This window comes from Sardina pilchardus, chromosome 4 (genome assembly GCF_963854185.1).
Source record: "Sardina pilchardus chromosome 4, fSarPil1.1, whole genome shotgun sequence".
Lineage (NCBI taxonomy): Eukaryota > Metazoa > Chordata > Actinopteri > Clupeiformes > Clupeidae > Sardina > Sardina pilchardus.
In genome coordinates, this window is record NC_084997.1 from 17,613,404 (window position 1) to 17,638,678 (window position 25,275).

The following is a 25,275-nucleotide window of genomic DNA, read 5'->3' on the forward strand; positions in this document are numbered from 1 at the left end:
AGACAGGGCATCCTCCAGTGCAAAACTCAGATATTTATATGATGAAACCAGTTCTATTGGTCTGCCATGAAGTGTGTAACCTATTGGCAATGAATGTCTAGATTTCTCATAGATTTTGCTGAACAGTCAGAAACACTTCCTGTAGATTTAATGTACCAGTGTAGATGCAGAGTGTTAGATGATGGTATCATCCGCCTACAAATGCGTATTAGCATTTTAAACATTATTGCTGAGGTCGTTGAAATATATTGTGAACAATAGGGACCTAGAATGGATCCTTGTGGTAAGCCAGATCTGATAGTAAACTAAATAAAAAATCAAAAAGTGGGCACTACAGAAGTACTGTAAGTGCTCAGTGCACACTATGGTTATAGTTCTGGTTATGGGATTTGCCAGATGCTTTTGCACTAGCGGTGTACTGATGGAAGTAAGTGGTTTGAGGCACTGCCAGTGACTTTGTTTTCCAAAACATAATGGTAAATTAGGTTTCTTGTTGTTTCATCTAGGTAGTAGTATGATTTTGCGTTTTGAGCAAGGGCTGTACATCTATTTATCAAAGCAACAAAGGCCACCTGATCTACAGCTTCATCAGATTGTCTTGATTTAGCCCAGGCCAAATTTTGTTCATGAAAAGGTTCTGATAATTAATCATGGGTTATCGGAGCCCTTCAACTTATATTTACTCTGAGCATGTTTGTTCACAACCTCTAAGAACACTGGTTGAAAGTATGTCCAGTTTCCATATCAGGAATTATACATAGTTTACCCCAATCACATGCAAAGATAACAACCAAAAACTCCTGATTATCAACATTCTTCTAACTCCCCTACTCCAATACATAGTCATGTCCCAGAACTGGCTTCCAGTATCATCTCTGAGTTACAAATTCTGAATCTGTTTTTTAATTATTTTACCTTGAATCTTTAATGTGTTCTTCTTTAATATTATGTTTACTTTTTAAACTATGTCAAGCTATTACCTTTTTATGCTTTTATTTAATACTACTCTTTGCTTTTCTTTATGTAAAGCACATTGGATGACCTGTGTTTGAAATGTACTACATAAATTGACATGACTTGAGCAAATCGTTTGTGTAGTTGTGTTCCATCCAGGATGCTGACGCACTTCGTTGGAATGGGGGCAACAGCAGAGGGCATGCCCACTTGACTTGACTAAATGCAAGTTGTTTGTGTTGTCGTCTTCCATCTAGGATGCTGACGCACTTGGCTGGCATGGGGGGCAAGAGCACAGGGGCCTGTGGTGAGTGGCCGGTAATAGCCCAGCTGACGAGCCTTCACCTTTGCCCCCCAAACATGGAGCCACAGCAGCACAGGTTTATGATTCTGTCCTCACAAAGAAGAGTGGAGATCCCACTCATACGATCACACCCGGGGCCCGTAGTGAGAAGTGCAGTTGAATAACTCAGCCTTTAACTCCACCTTTGGCCTGTCAAAGTCCCCCGTGCACGGTCTCACACATGTAGATAACACCTGGGCTAGGACAGGTGACAACCTCCTTCAGTCCAGGACACAGTCAGAGCAGGAGCTGGTGAGTATTCTTCTAGGATATGTCCAGCAGTGTAAATAAAGGATGAAAGAGTGTGTGTGTGCGTGTGTGTACAGTATGTGTGTGTGTGTGTGTGTGTGTGTGTGTGTGTGTGATGTTATGCATTGTGTGCCTGATGTGATTTATTAAGGATGTCACGTTTGCAGAAAGACAGAGGATAGGGGGAAATACAGAAAATATTTTGTCATTTGTTTGGATGGACTGTATGTGCTGCATCTAGAATGTAAACCTTTTGTCATGTTAATGCTTTCTATGTGGTAATTAATTTTCTTGGAATAGCAGTGTTTTGAAACATCATTAATTATCATTGTTTACGTTGTTTTACCATTTTTCATATGTATAATACACAGAGATACAGCTGTGCATTTTAATCTTGAATTAATTCATTATTTACGTGCACTATAAATAAGGTTTGTTTTTTTCTGAGTCTTATTTCAAAGCATACAGGGTAGATACTGAACAATGGTGGATATACCAGGGACTGTATATATGCCAGATAAATGCATATTAGGACTTTGATGCCAAAACAAAAGGTCCTTAAAGCTACGAATAAGACAAACTTGTCTACATTAGAGAGGAGGGTTAGCACAGTGTCAGTGATTCACTCTTGCACAATTCTCTCGTGGAAAGCTGCGATGTAACACAATGTAGGATTTTTTTTATAGTGGAGACAAAGTACATGCATCATAGCCTTGTCGCACTTTGGCATAGCACCTCAGAGAGAGAGAGAGAGAGAGAGAGAGAGAGAGAGAGAGAGAGAGAGAGAGAGAGCACAGCACAGGTGATGTTAACTATTAACGAGCGTCAAGTTAAACGTTTTCTCAGATTGTCAGCAGGTTCAAGAAGTCTAGTTAAACCTGTTGATGGTAAAGCCCTGTGCTGCCAATGTGTGTGCCGCGAGTGCTGGCAAGACTGATAACAGTCGGAGGCATCCACGGGCCTACTCCCAAGGCCATGGGCCCATAAAAAGGCTACATAACGAGGGTTCCCTCCCAGGGCTGTTGAGTGTATACCAACACTGTTGTTGTACCAGAGAGACAGACAAGTATAGAGAGGATTGGCTAACATCTACATTCTATAGAATATCAATAGTGCCTATTTCAGAACTGTAGGTGTTTGGCAGCAGTTTACTATTTGATTTCATTCTATACATTTAAGATTGATGGAATAATAATGGCACCCATTTGATGTAATGTGTATTTTATTCATATATTTCTCTTGATGTAACCTGTTGGGCGGTGCGGTATATTGCCCATGGAATGGAATATTGGTGATAACGTGTACCATAAAATCATTTAACACTCATGAAATGATAGAAGGTTTGATAAGATAGAGCACCTTGCCTAATATAGAGAGACATAAAAAAGACTCCAACAAAGAGCAAAAGGTGAGAGACAGGACTGAACTCTACAACGAGGCAGAGAGAGATTGGATAGAAAAAGAGAGAAATAAGAGTGAAAATAAAAAAGATACCTTGATTGTAAGATCCAGATGCACGGTGCATTGTGTTGTGATTTTCAACCAGGTGAGAAGAGATGGCTGGGATCAAACCACGGGTGATTGTCCTGTCCAAGCGCGAGGGCCAGACCTTCGGGTTCTTCCTGCGCGTGGAGAGAGATGAGGAGGGCCACCTGATCCGCAGCCTGGACATGGGCGGCCCAGCAGAGCTCGTCGGCCTCAAGGACGGAGACCGCATCATCAGGGTCAACGGCGTCTTTGTCGACAACTCAGAGCATGCTCAGGTAGGCATCTCCTTCGGACAGTACCTGCTGAGAAGATTATCAGACATCTGCAGCGGTTATCATAAGCCACAAATGCACAGTAGGGGTAAAGATATAGTGTTGAAAAGATGAACGAGATACTGGCTACTGTGTATTTTAACGTCTGATTCTTGAAGAACCAGTTTGGGTAAATAGAAGCAGGTACAATTGGGCAGCCGTGGCCTACTGGTTAGGGCTTCGAGCTTGTAACCGGAGGGTTGCCGGTTGGATCCCCGACCAGTCCACGGCTGAAGTGCCCTTGAACAAGGCACCTAACCCCGAGTGCCGCTGTATGAAGGCAGCTCACTGCTCCGGGTTAGTGTGTGCTTTACCTCACTGTGTGTTCACTAATTCATGGATGGGATAGCTGCAGAGACCAAATTCCTTGTACTGTATACACATGTACACATGGCCAATAAGCCTGATTTTATTTAATTTGAGGTAGTTTTGAGTGTTCTTCATAGAGATTTAGTTGAGGATTTGTCCTCATTCACATTCACAAAACCAGCTTTCCATAATGTATCCTGGGTGTGTATGAAGCTCTGCGTTTTATCAGCCTCCGACACCTCCTATTCCCCCTAGTCTCCCTCTCTTTCTCTGAGGTCATGGAGAGTTTATCTGGAAGACAAACACACTGTGACTAAGTAGAGTTCACCGGGACTATACAAATGTTCAACAAATGGAAAAATATAAAGTCTCCTAAGTGCCCCTGCGAAGGTGGAGGTGGTTCATGGCCGCTGGCTGGCGTTTCTGTTTTTAAGGTCGCAGAACTGGTGAGGAAGAGTGGGATGTCGGTGACGTTCCACGTCCTCAGCGAAGCGGCATACAAACAGGCCAAAGCGGAGGGATGGGACCTGGCAGAGATACCGCGGCAGGTCGCCGTGAACGGGGTCACCGGCTTGAGCAACAAGCTCAAGCTCTGTTACCTCACCAAGGCCACAACGGGGTTTGGCTTCTCCCTGAAGAGTGTGAAAGGTAAGGAAAAAAGATGAACTGTGATTCCTTAGAACTCCGAATGTGTTGGGCTAGATTTATTGCAGCTGAATAAATAAATAAATAAATAAACAAATACATACATGAATACATAAATAAACTAGCTCAAACACCAAAAAAGGAATCTTTGTGAAATCCCTAAGGGGTTTTATCGGTAAATGAGTCAGTGCTCCTTTTTGATGTCCAGGGCAGAGTGGTGTACTCATGATGGACGTGACTCGCGGAGGCTCAGCTGATACTGCAGGGGTGAAGGAGAACGACCGCCTTGTGGAGGTCAACGGCGAGAACGTTGAGAAATCCAACCATGATCAAATCGTGCAGAAGGTACATGACTAACATGTCCCTCATTGTGCCATTCAAGAGCACCATTTTCACGAATTCATAATTAATAATAAATATGTCTCACTGATATTTCAACAAATAGACTTGCACATGTTCTTGTTGGTATCATTGGCAAGTCCTGAAGTGCTGTCTTGTGGTTGGCAGGTGAAGGCCGGGGGCGGCAGTGTCATGTTCCTGCTGGTGGACGGTGAGACGGACAGGTTCTACAAAAACAAACAGATCAGCTTGGGACCCGGCCTCGCCACGGTCAAGCACCTCCCCCACAAACCCCGTATCGCCGAGCTGACCAAAGGCTCCGACGGCTACGGCTTCTACCTAAGGAAAGAACCCAAAATGGCCGGTGAGTCTGAGGTGTCAGTGTTTTTGCTTTCATGATCTCCTGTGATGGTCGATGAATGCTACACAATGGTCAAAGAGGTTATTAGAGTTGTCACTGGTCAAGTTTGGTGGCAGGAGGCTAATCCATTAATTGCCCACACTCTTTACCAAACTGAGAGTTTAATTAATTCCATTGAGTGTTGATTAAATGCAGTTACACTTATGTAAGTGAACAGCTGATAAATAACTGTTCTCTATTGATACCCGGTCATGTTAGTTATCCCCAAAGGCACTGCACAGCGTTGGGTGCAATGGGTGCAATGGAGGTTAATCACATTGCCGTTTCTTTTGATTTTTCCACGGAGCTGTTGTTGGGTCACACAGCTGAACTCTCTCTGTCCTCACAGGTCACTTCATCAAGGACATAGACCGCGGCAGCCCCGCGGAGAGGGCTGGCCTGAAAGAGATGGACAGGTTGGTGGCCGTGGGAGGGGAGGAGGTGGACAAGTGCACGCACGACCAGGCGGTGGACAAGATCCGGCTGGAAGGAAACAAATGCTGCCTCCTGGTGGTGGATGCAGTGACAGACAAGATGTACAAACTGGTGAGTGAGTGAGAGAGAGAGAGAGAGAGAGAGAGAGAGAGATTAGAATTTAGGATGGAACACAGAAGATTGCTGGTTAAAACAATCAATCTACTGGTGAATAACTGTTGTAACATATTTCATACACTGTAAGTATATAAGTATATTAAGCGCTTGATCAAGACATTCAGGACTTTGTCGTCGTTACATACACCATACTGTATGCCATGCTTTGATTGTTATGATTCTTCCTGACTGTTTTGTTTCTCTTCTGCAGGGTAAGGCCTCCCCTCTCCTCTTCTGGGAGGAGACTCGGGCCTCCTCGGCCAGCCAACCAGAGCCCACCAAAAAGCCCGAGCCCCGCCCAGCAACACCTCCACCCATCCCCGTACTCGCAAAAGCACCATCACCAGCACCTGCGGAGGACTATAAACCCAAACTATGCCATCTCGAGAAGGCCGCCTCCGGCTTTGGCTTCCATCTCAACGGCATCCAGGGAGTGCCCGGGCAGTACATCAAAGAGGTGCCACTCTCACACACACACACACAGTGCCATCATATGGACGCCAGTCTGAAAACACTGCCTGTCTTGATGACCGAAGTCTGATAGAATGTTTCATCTGTTTCGTTTTGTGTTTTTATGAGCATCAATCATCATCATCATCATGCTCCCATGTGTATCATTCCCAAACACATTTGTTTGACTCCGTGCGTCTGTTACTGATTTCCGTTTGCCAAGAGTGATTTTCCACCATATGGATCATTAAAACAGACCAAAAGATTTACAGCAAGTCATAAAATGCACAAGCTCATTACTTTCCCATAGCAGTGTGTTTGACTCTTTAATAACTCATTACTAATCAGCAGTGAAACATACTGTACATACCGCACCCAAGTCTCCACAGGTTGTGCTCCTCAAGCTCTGCACACCTGTCCAGGTGAGCTAACGTGGCCTAATATCTCCAACCCACAGGTGGTGAGGGGTGGAGCCGCGGAAAAGGCAGGCGTGGAGGAGGACGACGTCGTGGTGGAGGTGAACGGCGTGAACGTGGAGAAGAGCAGCCACGAGGAGGTGGTGGAGATGATCCGCGACACGGGCCACACGCTGCGCCTCCTGTTGGCCGGGAGGAAGGCGTACGACCACCTGAAGGCCACCGGCGTGGCCGTCACCCTCGCGCTGCTGGGCCTGGAGGCCACCAGGCCGCCCAGCCCCAAGCTCCCGGAGGCCACCAGGCCGCCCAGCCCCAAGCTCCCGGAGGTGAGGGAAGAGGAGGAGTCGTCGTCGTCGTCATCGGAGTCGGAGGAGGAGGAGGAGAAGGAGAAGGAGGAGGAGAAGAAGGCGGAAGAGGTGAGGCAAGAAGAGAAGGAGGAGGAGGAGGAGGAGAAGAAGGCAGAAGAGGTGAGGACAGAAGAAAAGAAAAAGGAGGAGGAGGAGAAGAAGGCAGAAGAGAAGAAGGAGGAGAAGAAAGCAGAAGAGGTGAGGACAGAAGAGAAGAAGGAGGAGGAGGAGAAGAAGGAAGAGAAAGCAGAGGAGGCTGCCAGGCCTGACACACCGGCGAAAGAGCCACGCGCTAGGGTGAGTGGGGTCACACACACACACACACACACAACATGCACCAGGGTGAGTGGGGTCACACACACACAACATGCGCCAGGGTGAGTGGGGTTACACACACACAACACGCACCAGGGTGAGTGCACCAGGGTGAGTGGGGTCACACACACACACACACACAACATGCGCCAGGGTGAGTGGGGTCACACACACAACATGCACTTAAACCCTCACATCCTGAATGGCCACCACACTGGTGTCAAGAGGACACTTATGTGTCTGCATACTTCACAGTTGTTGGTTGTTGGTCTATATTAGAGATGGTTATTCATAAGCTTAATGACTAGTACAGTGCACTTTCACATTTGATTTGCTCAAGGGATCCCAACTTTAGGTAGTCTGACCAGCCAGACCCACATCAAGATGTAGGGTCTGGGAACTCACCGTAGGCAGGGCTGAATCAGAGGGGTGGGATAAACAGTTGTCTTTCAAATTCCCTCTCCATGCAATATGATAGCACTAAATGGATCATCTTCTTTTTTCAAGTAGCAGGATGCTTAACGGTCGCAACTTCTGGTCGCATGTCAGTCATCATTATGCTAAGCCCGCCCACCGACTCTATACATGATGTGATTGGTTTGGTGGTTTCTGCCTGAGCCCAGCTCCGAAGTCAAACAGAGAGTTGCTAGACTGCCCCGCCAACCAAATTAGATCCAACATTACAGATTTGTATCGCTTGTTTTCCCTGGACACAATGTTAACCCAAGTGGAATCAGTGCTTCTGAAGTAGTCCCTTATGCAGTGTGTATGTTGCCATGTTTTTCTTTCATCTTCTTAACCTTCTTATTATTCTTGTTTCTTTTACAGACGCCATCAGTATCATCTTCGTCCTCCAACGCTAGTTTTGATGAACAACTTTAAAGTCATTGTAATGCTATAAATGTTACTATTACTTAATTTACTTTATATGCTATTTGTTCATTACACAAATTGACTCGGTCCTAGTGGATCCTTGGAAGTATTGTGCAACAGGTTTCCCCTTAACACAATATTGAGAAGTAATTCTGAACTTGGTTAGGTTCTACTAATGTTGTGCTGTACTAAGTACACAATAAAGGGCAGATGTCAAATGAAAATGTTCATTTAAGTAGATGCATTCACCCAAAGGACACCTGATCTGTTGAACTGTCAAGATAAAACTATCAATAATAAGCTTGAAGGCAATAAAAATTGCAACACTTATCCTGTAGTAACATTTTAGTAACTGTTATCAGTTTGCTGCATCATATGAGGTGACCAATGGAGTCACATAAGGCTAATCGATGATGACCACAAAAAAAAAAAAAGAAAAACTGGACATTGAACTGGTGCCAAGTGACTGTTCGTGATATCCCTGAGGAAAGTTTGTCAGGACAGCCTTGTGAGTTGTTGACTGATCTCTGTTAGGTGTTCTATTGTTGTGACCAATGCTGTGTTGGTGAATTAAACCGCCTTCCTGGGAAATGCTTGATCCAAGTCTAATTATTTGGTTAAGCTTCAGGTGAATGTTCTACAGACATTGACAGACTTGATCCAGAATTTAACAAAAATGTGTACTTCTTTGATTACACATCAGGTAAATGTTCTACAGACATTAACAGACTTGATACAGAATTTAACAAAGACATATTTATTTGTCTCAGAGGTGACATAATATATAAAAAAAGAAATGACCACCCAAACATCACTTTTTTAATATCTAACTGCAGCATGTCTTAGTGATCACTGAAGTCTTAAAATCACAAATCTTCTAGGTTTTGACTGTATTTCAAAAAACAAAATATACAATTACAGAGTAACTGGCAACTGATACAGAGCCAATGTTATGAACTCTGAAATTAAGCTGAGTTCCTCGTTGCAGTTTAAAGGCAGAAATAAGAAAAAAAAAGAACACTTACTGGGCCAGTTTCCCCTTTCAAACTGCAATTAGCTGCAGATTCATGGTCCAAACGAATCTCTCCAAACATAGATCTAAACAGCGTTTTGAAAACATCATCTGACCTTACTGGAGACATCATCAGAACATTCACGTTCCTAGTGCAATGAACCCCAAGAGAACACTGGGATCAGTAGTCTATGCTGAGACCAAGATGGCTGCTTTTACATATTAAAAGAAAAATCAGGGTGGATTTTTGGTGTTCACTGTGAGGACTGGTGTGATTTCATGGTTACATTATGAGTTAAGGCTTTAAGTTATTGATGCCCAGCTGTATGTGTGCGGAACCTGGCCCGCATCATACCACCTCACAGGAAATAACCCAAAACAAATGCACTCGTATGAAACTAGTGACAACGTCACCCCGCTTTCCCTAATCAAATTAATTATGTTTTGGAAACCCTCACAAGTCCCTGACCAGCCCGTACACAGCTCGTCACTGAATGAATCAGTGAAATCCCCTGTGTGTTTGAGCAACTTATCGATCCAACTTCATTTAACGGCACACTGTCAAATCCACAATAAAAAAAAATAAAATAAAAAAAAAGCATATGGAGAGAGAAAAAAAAGTTCAAAGCAGCCATTTGCCATGACCATGTCACAGAGTCATGTGCTTCTCGGGGGCCTGCTTGTGAGCGAGATAGAGGAAGAGGATGCTCGAGAGGGCGCTGACCAGGAAGATGACGTCGAACCAACGGTGGTAAAAGTTAAACTGCAGCTCCCCGAGGACCTCGGTGACGATGCTGCGGTACTCCAGCGGCATACTCATGCGCATGAGCAACACGGACGACACAAAGTACATGCCCTGAGAGGGGACACAAAGCACCGCGCGGGGGAAATGAGAGATAAGAAATAATGAGATGACATTATGAAGAAATAACGAGAGCTCAGAGACAATGCACCACACACTGTTTTTCTTTTATGTTTGATTAAAGTCATAATAGTAGTCATGAAAGTCATAAAAAAAGGTCATAATTAACCACAACACTTTGATAAAGCAAAGTCTTACCATGATTTGAGCCAGAACAAGCACGATTACATTTGAGGATTTGCTACTTGAGATAGCATAGAAGAACTGCAGACAGAAACAGGAGAGCGCAAGTTAGTACAAATGCCATATCGCTACCTCTCTATTTCCTCTCCACTTTTACATAACTATATTTCATAACACATAGAGCAACACAAGTTTAATATGTAGAGTTTACGCAAAGCAACAGACATATTGGGGAGATGTACAGGCAGTCATATGAAGCAGTGAGGCCAACCTTAGTGAGAGTGATCAGCAGGCCTCGTATGGAGGTGACAATGATGATCCCCACCAGGATGAAGGAGATATGCTGGGACCAAAACTTTACCTGGAGGTCAATGGAGTGACAAAGTTAGAGTGTGTGTGTGTGTGTGTGTGTGTGTGTGTGTGTGTGTGTGTGTGTGTGTGTGTGTGTGTGTGTGTGTGTGTGTGTGTGTGTGTGTGAGTGTCTGTGTCTGTGTCTGTGTGTCTGTGTCTGTGTCCTTGTATACGTTTGTGTGTGTGCGTGTGTGTGTGTGTGTGTGTGTGTGTGTAGACACAAGTGTGATAAAGCGCATGATAATTGATGAGTGACTATTGCCAAGAGGAAAAATATTATACTAAATGTAAAATATTATATTGTCCAATACTGTCACCTGTGTGAGTATGTGTGTGTGTGTGTGTGTGTGTGTGTGTGTGTGTGTGTGTGTGTGTGTGTGTGTGTGTGTGTGTGTGTGTGTGTGTGTGTGCTTTTGTGTGCTTACATCAAATTGAATACCAAGGTAGTTCACAGTAATTTCAATCCCCCTGGTTACGGGGTCAGTTTTGCCCACACGGTCAAACACTATGTTGATTGTGGCCTGAAAAAGACAACCAGCGTGCTAAGTCGCAATACTGCTGCAAACGTATTTCAGTACACTCAAAACACATTATAATGGCTTCATAATGACCAAACTTCTCACCATAAATATCTTCCAAACACAATAGATAGAGAAGAAATAGCCCAGGAAGTTGAAGTACTTTCCCTGAAATGTCTTTGAGTATTCTATTCGCTCCTAAAGACAGATGAAGAGGGGGGAAAGATGAACGTTAAATCATCCTGTTCCTAGTGCATAGTACAGTACATTACAGCAAAACACAGTTTGGGAAACATTGGCTTAAGGTGTTGCCCAAACTGTGTGCTGCTCCAGATCGCTCCAGATCGTAGGCTATTGAAATCACATTTCACAAAAATTGCCTCTAAATCAAAATATATTCAGTCTGGATGCCAGCCGTACTTAGCCAGCCAAACACATTTGTCCACTTTCTCAATATCATTAGATATGGGTCAATCAGCCAATCACACCTCAAACACAGCACAACAAAATAGCTCCATTACAAGATAGTAAATAGTTGAAACTATGTCATGCTGTAAGGCATTGACAAAAACTGTGTAAATGCTTCAAAAGGATGCCTGACAATGAGCTTGACACAGACCCTTTTGGCGCACAGAACAGAAGAAAAGAAATAAAGCCAGAGGGTGAGTCAGTATTGCATGAGGTACGCGTTCACTCATTGCTTTACAAATGTTATGCATCAAAATACCAGCTGCATTTTTTATGTGGTGGAGGCGGGCAATAAACAGCAACAAAAATACGCTGTGGCTTTTTGTGTGCTAAATATCATGGTGTTGTGCAGTGACATTTTCGCATGGTAAAGAGTGCACTGCCAGAGAATAAAAGTTTGGGAATCACTACCTTAATCTTCCAATCACTGTAAAAAAAAACAATTTTTGTGACACTGTAAAAACCTGGATTCAGTTTATTGCTCTCTGCTCCTGGTCTTGTATGCGAAGACATTTACTAGAGACAATAAAAGTTCTGCTGAACTTTCTGTGTGTAGTATCTATTTTCTCTGTGTGTGTACAGTGTGTGTGTGTGCGTGTGCGTGTGTGTGTGTGTGTGTGTGTAACCTTGGTGGCCTGGAGATCTACAGTTTCAAGGAAGAGCTGTCGACTAAGCTCCTCTAAAGCATCCACCTCCTGCTGAATCACCGACAGATCTGAAGACAACCGGTCAAGGAAATATAATACATACTGGCACATTTACATATTCCTCTGCTGGAAACCTGAATATGCAGATTCAGACAGCTGGCAAAAACAAACTTGCATTCAAAAACACACAATCCTATATCCTTTGTCTTTGTGAAACACACACACACACACACACACACACACACACACACACACACACACACACACACACACACACACACACACACACACACACACACACACACACACACACACACACACACACACACACACACACACACACACACACACACACACACACACACACACAGCCAGGATACTCTCGCTTCCTGCTGGAGATGAGGTGACACTTTTGATCATCCCCCAGAATCCAGTCTGTTTGTTTTGGTCCTCTCCGCGCTGGAACATCTGTCTCCTCGTCATAGCAATCCTACACCATGGCAACCGCAATCAGAACAGAACCACGGATAACGCATTCAGAAATGTCTTACAGTACAATAATTGGACTCCATGTTTTTTTTAACTGACCCCTTCACATTTTGCACTGAGCAGATATATTTGTGCTATATTTGTGCGCTCTCTCTCTCTCTCTCTCTCTCTCTCTCTCTCTCTCTCTCTCTCTCTCTCTCTCTCTCTCTCTCTCTCTCTCTCTCTCTCTCTCTCTCTCTCTCTCTCTCTCTCTCTCTCTCGTCTTTTGAAAGGCAATGTGAATGACATTTCTCTTTCACATCCTTACCGTTTCTTTTTACTGACGATCATGTCCATGGTCTGAAGTAGTCTTCTCTCCAGAGCCAAGATGTCACTTTCTGTCACATTACTACATACGGAGACACACACACATTTAAAACAGCGGAGTCACACACTCCATATTTAAAAGCCGCACCAGAGAATCAATAATCTATCTTTTGTGTACATACTTCATAACATTTATCACTTGTGCTGATACTATGTGAGTGCATGTATGTATGCTGGCACTCACCGCAGAAAGTAAGACATGTAGGTGTACGGGCAGTTGACACCACTCACCGCAGGAAGTAAGACATGTAGGTGTACGGGCAGTTGACAGCACCAAAGCCTGACAGGAGTGCCATAAGGGTGACGCCTATCACCCCAACTCGACTAATGAGCTGCTCAATAGACAGGATCCCTGAGTGATTTAAAGTATCATAAAGGATCATAATCCACATCAAAATATCGATAACTTCAATCCCATACTGAGCATACAGTGACATTGTTATTTTCCAGCTTTTACAAATTCATTACAAAAACTGTGTTAAAACCAGTTGCTTAAAGCAAATAATGCTATCCATGTCTCGATGTTCTGCAGGTAACAAGCTTAATTTTTCCAACAACAATGCAGAATGAGAGCTCACCATGTTTAGGGCTGAGGATAGGAAAGGGATCCCCCAGTTTCCAGAAGAAATACATAAACGTGAACCATACCATACAGGCAAAGAGAAGCTTCTGTCTCTGCACTGAAAAAAGAAGCACAATGGGTGATCTGTAGCTGAGACTCTTACATGCCCGAGTGTGATTTGGACTTCACTGTAACTGTGTGTATGTGTGTGTGTGTGTGTGTGTGTGTGTGTGTGTGTGTCCTATGGGAACATGCGTGTTACTTGCTAATATGTATAGTGGAGGATACTTACAGAGTCGTATGTTGCTGACAATGTAGTATCCAATGTAGAAAGGCACCACAAATATGAGTACAAGCAAAATCACATAAAGGTTCAGTTTCCAGTGGAAATATCTGGACCTGCAGATGAAGATGACCATTGAATTGAATGAGAGGATGGTGGGCCTGCTACAGTGTATGAAAACATTGTTTGTATCTTTTGTCGCACTGTTTGCCACTTACGTGCTACTTAAAGCTCCCAGGATTTCAAATATGATTAGCTCGAACATTGTGCAAGAGAAGGCGAAAGTGACTGAAAACACCACCTGGACGACATACTGTCGGACCTAGAAATCACATAGTTGACTGTTATTGCAAATGTCACAAAGATTTCGTTAATGCAAATGCTCAAAACTATTGCATGTGTTGTGAAAGATAACGTTATGCAACTGAAGAAAGGATCATATCTGAGACTCATGGTAACACTTGCACCATAAGTTACCTCATAATCTTTGAATAATTGTCGCATGAAGAAAAGCCAGCCGAAACCAAAGAACAACACCTAGACAGATGAAACGGTCAGTTGTTAAACATGTTTCTCGACTAAAGTGATTTACGAAAGGGATACGTGAAGAACACAGCAGCAGAGTGAAGTTAGCTTGCTAGTTGGCTAACTGCTTAGCTGCAGCAGAAACAACCGGGTACTTGCCTGGGAGGTGAACATGATCACTGAGTCTACGAAGAAAGACATGGTTTATAGACAATGCACCAGTTATAACGGGGCAAAATTAATTTTGTTTAGAAACTATGATAATATTTGTGATATGTGTCCTTCTAAATCAACTGCATATTGCCGTGATCAAGACAACATCACGTTCCAGCATTGTTACTGAGCTGTCAACTTCCAACATTGTACGACGTCATCATTGGGGACGTAAACAGCTCACAGTGCAGGATTTCCGTCGCACAGATATGACATTATAGACACGCTCAAACCAAAGTAGGTACTAAGGCATTAATAGGAATTAAAACAATTCAGACATTATTTTACAGTAGTTCTTGCATTGTATGTACACGAATATTTACATTTACTTTTATTATGCGTATTCTGTATTTTATTCAACCTAGTCTGGAAACTATAAGGCATTCAAAACAGCAGAGGGCAGTCAAACCTTATAAAATACAGAGCGGCTCTGATGAGGCAGTAAAGTGCAGATGGACGAGCACTAGTCTACATGTCTGATACTTGGGCAGTAGATGTGAGAGTCGGAGAAGAGAATGATTAGGGTAAGTAAATGCCAGCACCTATCTAGGTTAAATTAGGTCGTATGCACAGTGGATTCTGACTATAGGGTAGGCTACAGTATAGGCCCATTTAATTTAATTGTGTTAATAGGCTACTTAATTTTGTTCTGTTTTGTCCACTTTTACATAACCACCAAACAGTCTGCATGACTTATGTAAGTGCATTATCTGAAACGAATCCAATTTTGCTCTGATCAGACTAGATAGCCTAACAGGATGATAACACAAATGTTGCAGCTAAGCTATTCCTCCATATTTTCCATCCAATATTGCACCCCCTTACCAGACACACGCACGCACGCACGCACGCACTCACACACACACACACACACACACACACACACACACACACACACACACACACACACACACACACACACACACACACACAAACAAACACACGCATGCACACGCATGGTCAACTGTCAAGACTAAGACAATTGTTTTGTTTTTTGGCCTATAGGTCATGACCGTTGTATTTGATTAATGGGATCGTGCAATGTAAATGTGAAAAGTGCACTTATTTCTCCATTAGACTAGACATGTGTAGTGGACCGGTGCCACAAGGGAATGAAACAGGTTGTTTGGAAGTGCTGGCTGCCATGACGATGTGAGCACGGTGCATTAGCATTTGTGACAGCTCCTTTCTCACTGTTCCAAGGCAGGCAAAAATACCATCCTGCATCAGATGATAAAGAGCTGAGAGAAATGGCTGATGGGCTCTCTCCTGGGAGCCTTCTGATCTCTGCAACTGCCAAATACTCGTTCTCTCCTATCTTCCCTTCATCTCTCTCTCTCTCTCTCTCTCTCTATTTCTCCCCCTCTCTCCCTTCCTCTCTCTCTCTCTCTCTCTCTCTCTCTCTCTCTCTCTCTCTCTCTCTCTCTCTCTCTCTCTCTCTCTCTCTCTTATTTCAGGTTCCTCAGTTCTATTCAATTGCTTTTTTTAAATCGTATGCAGCCCAAGCTCTATTTGCCTCTGGCCAGTGTACAGAATCTTTGAGTCTTTGAGATGAGATAATCCAGCTCTGCTTTCACATGGTTGCTGCCCGTCGAAGTGTTAAAATGCAAATCTTTCTCAATGGAAACTACGAAAGTTAAGAAAAATATCTTCAAGTGACAACATAAATAAACGAGAATCTCTCTCTCTCTCTCTCTCTCTCTCTATATATATATATATATATATAGAGAGAGAGAGAGAGAGAGAGAGAGAGATTATCTGTGTGTATTCCTGTTTATTTATGTTGTCAATTGAAGATATTCTTCTTTAACGTTTGTAGTTTCCATTGAGATTTGCATTTTAACACTTTAACATAGGAGATTAGTTCTTTCTTTTTCTCTCTCTTGCTCTTTCTCTCAATTTCCTCCATCAACTCTGTTATTCATGATATGAGGAAACTGCCCTAGTTCATATCCTTAAAAAGGAAAACACGTCAACATAGGGCATTCCGGTTTATTTATGTTGTCACTTGAAGATATTCTTCTTTATCTTTTGTAGTTTCCATTGAGAAAGATTTGCATTTTAACACTTCAACATAGGACATTAGTTCTCCCTTTTTCTCTCAATATCCCCCATCAACTCTGTTATTCATGATATGAGGAAACTGCCCTTAGTCTCTCAATTTGACCCTTACCTTTTCCCCATCTGCTGTGGTTACATGTATGCCTGTGACCATATTGTGATGACAAGTCTGCCCCATATATAGAGCTCCCATTAAGTGAACACTAAATGCATTTGCGTGTGTGTGTGTGTGTTTGACAGAGAGAGAGAAAGAGAGCATGTGTGTGTGTGTGTGTGTGTGTGTGTGTGGGAGGAGGTAGCTGTCAAACTCAATTTTGTTCAAAAACTTCCTTGGTGTAAACTCAATTGAAGTCCATACTCCTACCTGGTGCTATTTGAACAGTAAGCCTGCAGATTCCCTCTCTGTATGCCCCCTATCCCCAGTGGAAGCACTCTCTGTTTTAAGTCACCACACATCCTTCATCCAACTCCCCCTCCAGCAATAGATGTGTAAGTGCCTCCTAATAGACTTTCATGTTCTACATCTGCCTGTGAATCTGCTCCATCTTTCAAAGTGCACTGTTCCTTTAAATTGCATAAGGTAGCATACCCTACAGTATACACTATGTGTTGTTCAGTCAGTCGCCATCTCCGAGGTGTCTGGAGAGGAGGTGTCCAGGATGGAGTGTTTGCCCTGGCAGCCTGTCGTGGCGGAGAGATCTCTAGTCCAGCGCGCCCTGACAGGCGGAGGCAGTGGGGACCTTGGCGTCCAGCTTCACGCCTGACTGCGGGCCAGCAGCAGCAGCAGCAGCAGCAGCAGCGAAGGGCTGGCCCACACTGGCTCTCACTCTTTACCAGCCAGCCACTCAACCACAGAGAGAGGAAGGCCAAGAGGCCTATACACAGGACTCTTCCCTATAGACCGAGAGAAAGAGAGAGGAAGAAGGGTGGCAGGGGGGATGGGGGGGGGGGGGGGGAGAGAAAGTGATAGAGAGAAAAAGAGGAGAGGAGAGGAGAGGAGGAGGCGTAGCTCCATTCGCTGGGTCTGTAGGAACCAACATTGCCCAGTGAGAGTGGCTGATGATGAATAGGGTGCCTCAGGGGTGTGTGTGTGTGTGTGTGTGTGTGTGTGAGAGAGAGAGAGAGAGAGAGAGAGAGAGAGAGAGAGAGAGAGCGGAGACAGAGCGGCAGCGGGGGATGGCATGGAAGAGCACTAGTCTGGCCCGGGCCTGGAGAGGGCACTGTCAATGTTTTTGCAGTTAAGAGGGCGCTTAATTATATCATTTATGTCCCTATTTGGAGAAGTGGTCTGTCGCAATTATTTAATCTAGTTTGCCTAAATTCTGTGTGTGTGTGTGTGTGTGTGTGTGTGTGTGTGTGTGTGTGGAGGTCTATACACGGTGGAGGTGGGGGAAGGTGGCAGACTGGGCACACTGCTCGGAAAGCCCTGCTCTCTTAAGCAACTCTCAGGGCTGGCTCCAGCATGTGTATTCTTTTATTTGGTCCAAAAGCCCCCTCTCCTTCACCCACTCCTCTCTCTCTCTCTCTCTCTCTCTCTCTCTCTCTCTCTCTCTCTCTCTCTCTCTCTCTGGGTGCGTGCGAGAGTGAGTGAGTGTGAAAGGGCTTCTCTGTTAGGGCAAAGTCTCAAAGAAATGTCTGGCGGGAGCGCTGTCTTGTGCCGGCATGGAAACACCTTCGCTTTCCAACAATGATTGGTGGGCCACTTCCTATGGAGCCTTCAGATGAATGCAACTTCATTTCTCCGTTTTTATTTTCATGCTCTCTCTCTCTCTCTCTCTCTCTTCTCTCTCTCTCTCTCTCTCTCTGTGTGTGTGTGTGTGTGTGTGTGTGTGGGCATGTGTGTCTGTGCATATATTTGCATGTATGACTTGCATGTATGACCACCAGACTTGCACAGCTTTTGTCAACAGATGTAGCACACTTTACACAAATAAATAACATTAAAAACTCATGTAGAGCACTTTATGTAAGTGTCGCTTTTAAACGAAATGCTGTGACAGCCAGCGCAAAAAAAGACTGCGCTCCCAAAATCTCGGAGGACTTCTGTTGAAACTCCAAAGCGAGAGTCACATGAATAATCTATACCTTCCAGAAATCAAAATGAATGTCCCACTAATGAGGGCCAGAATCTGGATGCGTATATAGATGAGATGAGTCGCCTCCTCCTCTCGCCGCTGTGCAGAGGAGTCGCTCTGTGCAGTCGCATCTCATGGCTACAGACACTGGGGACCAGCACGTATAGGTGAGTGGTCCAGATCGACCGCCTACATCTCCATTTGTGCTCTCTCTCTCTCTCTCTCTCTCTCTCTCTCTCTCTCTCTCTCTCTCTCTCTCTAAGCACTAATGTTGGACAGCTACTTTGTGTGGAACTGTTAGCATGCAGTGTGTGCTGCGCGCACAACACACTCCTCTGAGTGTTTCTGGAAAATGAGCCGGTGATAACCTCAAACAGAGCAACATTTCTCTGATTGCTGATTGTCTATCCCGTTTTATGCAAACAAGGAGGGTGATTTCAATACAACTGTATATGCAGCGGGCCTGAGTGTGTTGTTAGCATTCAAGGGCCACTCTTCCGATTCTCATTTGCACATTGATTAGTTGGAAGAGAGCATAATGATGCAGATAATACATTCAAGGTCCCATTGAAAGTATTGTGCAACAACTCAAAACGCTCGGGCAAGAGTTTTCACTGATCTGGGTCTTTATTTTCAGCACGGGGACATTACTGTCATTTGCAGTTGAGTATGATGATCGTTTCCCTTCCTTTGTGATCTATGGATCTGGCGGACTGTGAATACTGTAACATCCCGCTCACGCAGTGCCAATGATGGCGCTCAGTTCACCTTCAGTGTTTCTAAAGTGAAGAGGAGACGAGAAGGAGAGAGGGAGGGGGGAAGAGAGAGAGAGAGCGGGGGGAGAGAGAGAGAGAGAGCGGGGGGAGAGGGAGATTTGGGGAGTCTCAGAGGGAGTAATGTAGTTTTGTGGGACAAAAGCCCGTTATTGAATTCCTGTCATGATGCAGGCGATCCAGCCTGCTGTTGCTGAGGACTAGAGGAAGTCTAAAAGCTTTTTAAAAGGCCTTTATACTCCAACACAGCTGCACACATCACATATCCTGCCCCCCCCTGCCCGCCACACACACACATACACACACACACACACACGCACACGCACACACACACACACACACACACACACACACACACACACACACACACACACACACACACACACACACACACACACACACACACACACACACATTCTGTCCCTTGGCTCAGTTTGCAGAAGTTCAGTTATTGGCACAGCATAAAAGCACTGTACAATAGGGATTATGGGAGGTAGGCTTAGTCTCAGTAAAAAGGGGAATGAGGGTAATGTGAGAGAAGAGACGGGGTGAAGACACGTACTCAGCCCTGCGGGGGGGGCGTGGGGGGGGGCTGACCAGCTTAAGGTGCTTTGACGGTTGACCAGTTTTTTTAACCAGGTTGTTTGACCAGCCTATGATGGTTGACCAGCTAAACTCTTCAGACTGCGGTCATTTGATTTTAGCTGGTGTTGCTGGTCTTACAATGCTGGTTTAACTGGCTATGCCAGCTTACGTTGGTAACCATAATCTTACATCAACAATGTCAAGCTAATCACGTTGGTCACCAGCATGACCATCTTACACCAGCTGTTTCCCACATGACAGGCTGGTCACAACAGCATGACTAGCTTCCTCAGATAGTCACACATGTCCACCTGGTGGCCCAACCAGCTACACCAGCAAAGCACAAGCTTTGAAAACCAGCAAAGACCAACTAAAGCCAGCTACCAGCAAGCTGGTTTCTAGCTGTTTTTTTTTTTTTAAGCAGGAAAGAAGATACTTATAATATGTTCGTGAGCATTCTGTGTTCTGTTCATGTTGACATCCTCCATAAATCAATGCAATATACTGTGTGTTGTTTGAAGGCAAACCTAGCCAATAGCAATAGCAGAGAAGAAGGTAACTGAGATTGTTGTGTGTCACATAACTGTGAATTCAACATGCTTATAACTTAAAATAAAATAAAAGATTTCCAGAAAGCTCCCTCGTGTTTGCCTTCGTTAGTGTAAGGACAGTCCGGTCTTTTGACACTAATTGTAAGGGCTAGATAGAGCGAGAGAGAGAGAAAGAAAGATAGATACAGTAGATAGATATATTGTTGATCCCTAAGGAGAAATTCAAGATTCAAGACTAAATCTAGGGTTGGTATAGGTGCTCCAGTATCTGTATTGTGGAGTTTCATGTTCAAAGGGAAGGAAAATGGCATGAGTAAAGTGATTGAGGAAGCAGACCGCGTGACTGACCCAGATAGACCAATAGAGAAGTACTTGGAAGTACATGGAAATATCCATGCCAACTGACTAATATATCTAATGTCTGTCAATGCCAAAACTGGTGCTTGAGGTGGAGAGAGGGAGAGAACAGTCTCATTGGTCGGAGCACTCAGTGACAGACTCGGACTCGATCTCAGTGTGCATGGAAATAGGCTAAAAGTGGTGCCGTTTGCCTGCTACAGGAAGCTATATGATTATATTTAAACTGGTCTGAAATACATAGGGCCTGATTTAGTTCTCACTTGGGCCTGGTTGTCGGCTGCTTGTAATTTCCAGCATACAGGGCTGTATATTTACATTTAATAACAGAACAGCCTCCGTCAGGGGAATGCATGGAGAGGCGCAGAGGCTTAGGAGAGACTGTGACTCAGTCCAGCACGGTTTTAGCCGTCAGACATCACAGGAGGGTAAAACTGCAACTAGTCTGCACAGTGGTGGGTGGATTGTATTGGTATTGATGTTATTATAATTATCGTTATTTGTAATTATCGTTATTTAGTAGTAGATGTAGGTTTCATCGTTCAATAGCAGCAACAATCATAGCACAGCAGAAGTAACCATAACATTATACTTATTTTCACTAACACCAGCAGTGGAGGAACTGCAGTAACAGAGGTGTAGAAATATTGAGGAGTGCTCCGGTGTTTTTGACCCGTTCAGGGTTGTGGTATTGAATGTGTAATGTGTAGGGAAATGTGAGTTTGTGTGAGTTGCTGGGGCCGTAGTTTGGCAAGATTTACCTTGACTTATCTTCAGATCCAGCACATCCACTCTTAGATGTGATGAAACGGACGGGCCCTCCCCCACTCTCAAGAAGAGTTCTGGGCAGAGGTCAGCAAGGGAACGGGATTGGGGCTGTGCCGCAGCAACCTCAATCTTTCATTCTCCAGGTCTCTTGCTAGCTCATTTATTCCCTTTTCGTCTTCTCTCCTGTTTCTCTCTCTCCCTCCCTCCCTCCCTCCCTCTCTTTTTCACTCTCTCCCTTCTTTTTAACCCACAATTCATCTCAGAAGCCTGATGAGAGAGTGCTCCCCTTGATTACAGGAAGTTAAAAATATCACCACACTGCCTCTCCAAGCCTCTCACTCTGACCCACTCCTGGGCCCCCCCCCTCTCTCTCTCTCTCTCTCTTCCTCCCCCTCTTTTTCTCTCTCTCCCTCATCATCGGTACTTTAGGCACACTCTTCACTTTTCGTAAAACTCAGTCCCACAGAATAATTATGATGAAGGCATATGAATGTGAAAATAAGGCGTTGAAGTCTCCAACATTGTCAGATTCTCAGAATCCATCCCTAACAAAAACACCACAAGACCACAAGAAAAACACATGAAATTATGGAAATGACATAAACATGGCCATAGTTCATCAACGATGTGTTAGGCAATCATTAAATGCTTGAATTAGCATGCAATTAAGATACATCACATCACACGTATTTAAAGCAATTACTCAGTTTTATGTTAACGGGATCTAATCTTTAAGCGAGCAAAAAGATGCACACTGAACTCATGCACTGATGGAAATGCCTTCATGAAATCATTTATCTTATTATTTCAATTCACATCAACTGTCATATCAGCTTACCAGGTGGAATTTCCCTCTCCCAGTTTGCTGGCTTGTCTGATACTTGTCTGAATTCCCCCCATGACACAGTTTGAAGATCACTGTGTACTGGTTTCCTCCTGACCTTGAGTCACTTAATAGGCTACTGTATAACACTCTGCCTTATATCTCTGAGCCATTTCTGTGGCACTCTGCCGCTTCACATGAAAAAAAAGAGGTTATATTCTACAAAGTAACACACAGAAGAAATTGCAGTAAGTGAGGCAATAGACATGTCCCCCCCAATATTCAAGTATGCTCAAAATGTCCGCCCATACAAAGACATGCTGTACATTGTTATGTTACAATAGCCTGTCACTTACCACTGTGGCCTAAGCACAAATTGTTAGCTAAACTAAAGGGCCTAGAATTGCCTCGCATGACTTGTCATGAGCAGAAAAAGCCATTGTGAAATAGACACTGAGCATGTTTGTGAAGGTCGGTACATGTGTGTTCCAAAAACATGTGAATGAGTTTAATTCTAACCTGTATTGGAGATTTGTCTTTATTAGTATTAAAATGAATATACACAGAGGAGAAAAGGTCAAGATATCTGCAGAGAAGGGCCTTCTAACACAACAATTGTTTGCGGCCAGAGAAATGTTCTGTCTGTCTATCATCTATTTATTCTTCATAACTCAGGTTTAACAAACCTCAATCTGCCCATCAGCTATTTATTTGACAAAACTCAGGGTTTGTACCAAACAGCAGTCTGTCAGTCAGCTCTTTTTTGCTTATGTCTCAGGTTTTTGTGGTTATTTTGCTGATTGCTGTCTGCTATCTGAAGAATATGGCAGTTGTAGACAGTTGGGTTGTGACCATAACTTCACCGGTATATCTGGTTGACAAGAAAATTGAGCTAGAACTGAAGATAGAAAAGTTTCCATGCAACACCCAAAAACACTTCATAAGGTGAATTGATGTCACATCCTTGATTGTCAGCTGATTGTCAGATGCTCCAGTCCCAGATTTTGCGCAGATTTGAAATTAGGTTAAATATTCTGCAGAATATACATACATTCACTCAGTGTTGCATTGGGTTATTAAACTTAGTCAGGCTGTGTCACTTTGTGGTATTGACAGTTCAATGGCTACTTTCATTTCAGTGTGTTTCTGTGGATTTCAATTTGGTCTGTCAGTTGTTGGTGGAGGGGGCGAACCACAAAGCAAACCACAATAGTTTGCTTTGGTACAGTTGATTCCACTGTGGCAAAGACTGCTTGTTGTCAGTTGAATCATCGTTTACATCGATTGAGCCCCAATATACAAAATTAATAGCCCTCTGCTAGCCAATCAGAAAATAGTATTTCTTGTCTCTTGAGGATGCATTTTCAATGCAGTTTCTTTTAAAAGTTAGTATATCATGATTACTGTGTGTGTGTTTTGTGTGTAAATTACTAATTACTTGTATTTTGATGGAACATATTTTTTTCACATTGGTATTGTATATGTTATTTTGTCACATTTTTGAGCCAATATTTGAAGTTTGTAACAGTCAGTCAATCACAGTCGTCACTGAATCTAGAATCGATGTTCAACACAAAATCTGATGCATTGTTTATACATGGATAACCTACAGAGATGTCCAGGTCACATCATGTCAGTAAATATAGACAGTGTGTGGTATACGGATGGGGTAGTGTATCCTGAAGCTATCAATAACATCTACAGTCTTTCTGTGCAGGAACTGTAATTGTGGAGACACATAATGTATTGCTAAATGTACCGAACAAGGTCTTAATTGCATGAAGACAGAACAAACATTTTTAGGGAAAGCAAGTCAGTCTGAAAGTACAGGGCCTACAAAAGAGTCAATAGTTATTGATTGGCCATTCAGGTCAGAAATTACTAGTTGTCCATTCCTGAACATCACACAAGACATCATTTTTATTGATAAGAATATGTCTAATGTTTTCAATTTGATGCATTCAGAGTAGCAGAGAGAAGGAGAGAGGGTGCACATGATATGATGACGCAGTGATAGAAGATAGCATGGTTGAGCGAGGAAAGGAGCAAAGACTGATCCAGTTGAGAAGTGTCGTAGCTTACTCTAGGGTGCAGTTGTTTTTAGCTTTAATACTGTTTGCACACATCACATTGAACCATGGTAATCTGGCGTCACATAGGCCTAGCCAAAAGGGCCTTGGTGTTTTTGCATAGAAATACAAATGGCTAAACTGTCCCAATATCTCGATTTATTTTCTATCTGTAATAATGCATAGATTTCAGTAATGGTTGTAATTTATTCATCCCTAATGCCATTAGATTGGATGCATACCTTAGGACAAACAGGAGCTGTAACCTACAAGCTTGTTGCTTTGAATAAAAATGAAACTGGTCTCTTTGAACTTTATCTTTGAATGTAATTATTACCAAAAAGACCACAGTATGACTGTATTGTTAATCACAATAATTCATGTTCATTTTCATATCCATAGCATTTTGCTGACTGTGTAATTGTTTTTCCCCTGTGCATTTGTTTGTTTGTTGTGGACACAATCTGTTGCATAGTAATGCTTTTGGAGAATACTACCATTTCAGAAACTGTGTTGTCCCTATTAATGCTGAACCACGTGTCTCGTGCTGTATAGTGTGCAGCAATTTACCCGTGTCCTTTGGTTAATTTGTTTGACTGATGAGCAGGAATGGAAAATTCGGCCCCCTGTTTTTATCATTTCTCGTGGTGATGATTGCGTTTCCACAGAGCGACCAAACAGTGGGCTTTGGCGTGGGTTTAGAA

At 43.5% G+C, this 25,275-nt stretch overlaps 2 protein-coding genes across 2 annotated transcripts; one reads left to right on the forward strand and one right to left on the reverse strand.

The window, feature by feature from the left end:
- Nucleotides 1–1,431: 1,431 nt before the first annotated feature.
- pdzk1 (PDZ domain containing 1) lies at nucleotides 1,432–8,621 on the forward strand. The gene is made up of 9 exons (XM_062534395.1): nucleotides 1,432–1,549; nucleotides 3,093–3,309; nucleotides 4,089–4,302; nucleotides 4,508–4,644; nucleotides 4,807–5,002; nucleotides 5,388–5,584; nucleotides 5,841–6,086; nucleotides 6,537–7,139; nucleotides 7,986–8,621. The coding sequence occupies exons 2-9, from the start codon at nucleotides 3,103–3,105 to the stop codon at nucleotides 8,037–8,039; spliced, it is 1,854 nt and encodes a 617-aa protein (XP_062390379.1). The 5' UTR covers nucleotides 1,432–1,549; nucleotides 3,093–3,102; the 3' UTR covers nucleotides 8,040–8,621.
- Nucleotides 8,622–8,777: 156 nt separating this feature from the next.
- Nucleotides 8,778–14,647, reverse strand: si:ch73-390b10.2 (Golgi pH regulator). Its single transcript, XM_062534396.1, has 14 exons — nucleotides 14,456–14,647; nucleotides 14,249–14,308; nucleotides 13,990–14,093; nucleotides 13,781–13,887; nucleotides 13,505–13,606; nucleotides 13,158–13,278; nucleotides 12,868–12,948; nucleotides 12,452–12,561; nucleotides 12,051–12,139; nucleotides 11,062–11,154; nucleotides 10,864–10,959; nucleotides 10,359–10,448; nucleotides 10,103–10,168; nucleotides 8,778–9,898 (listed from the first exon to the last, which is right to left on the reverse strand). The coding sequence occupies exons 1-14, from the start codon at nucleotides 14,495–14,497 to the stop codon at nucleotides 9,692–9,694; spliced, it is 1,368 nt and encodes a 455-aa protein (XP_062390380.1). The 5' UTR covers nucleotides 14,498–14,647; the 3' UTR covers nucleotides 8,778–9,691.
- Between the last annotated feature and the right edge of the window lie 10,628 nt (nucleotides 14,648–25,275).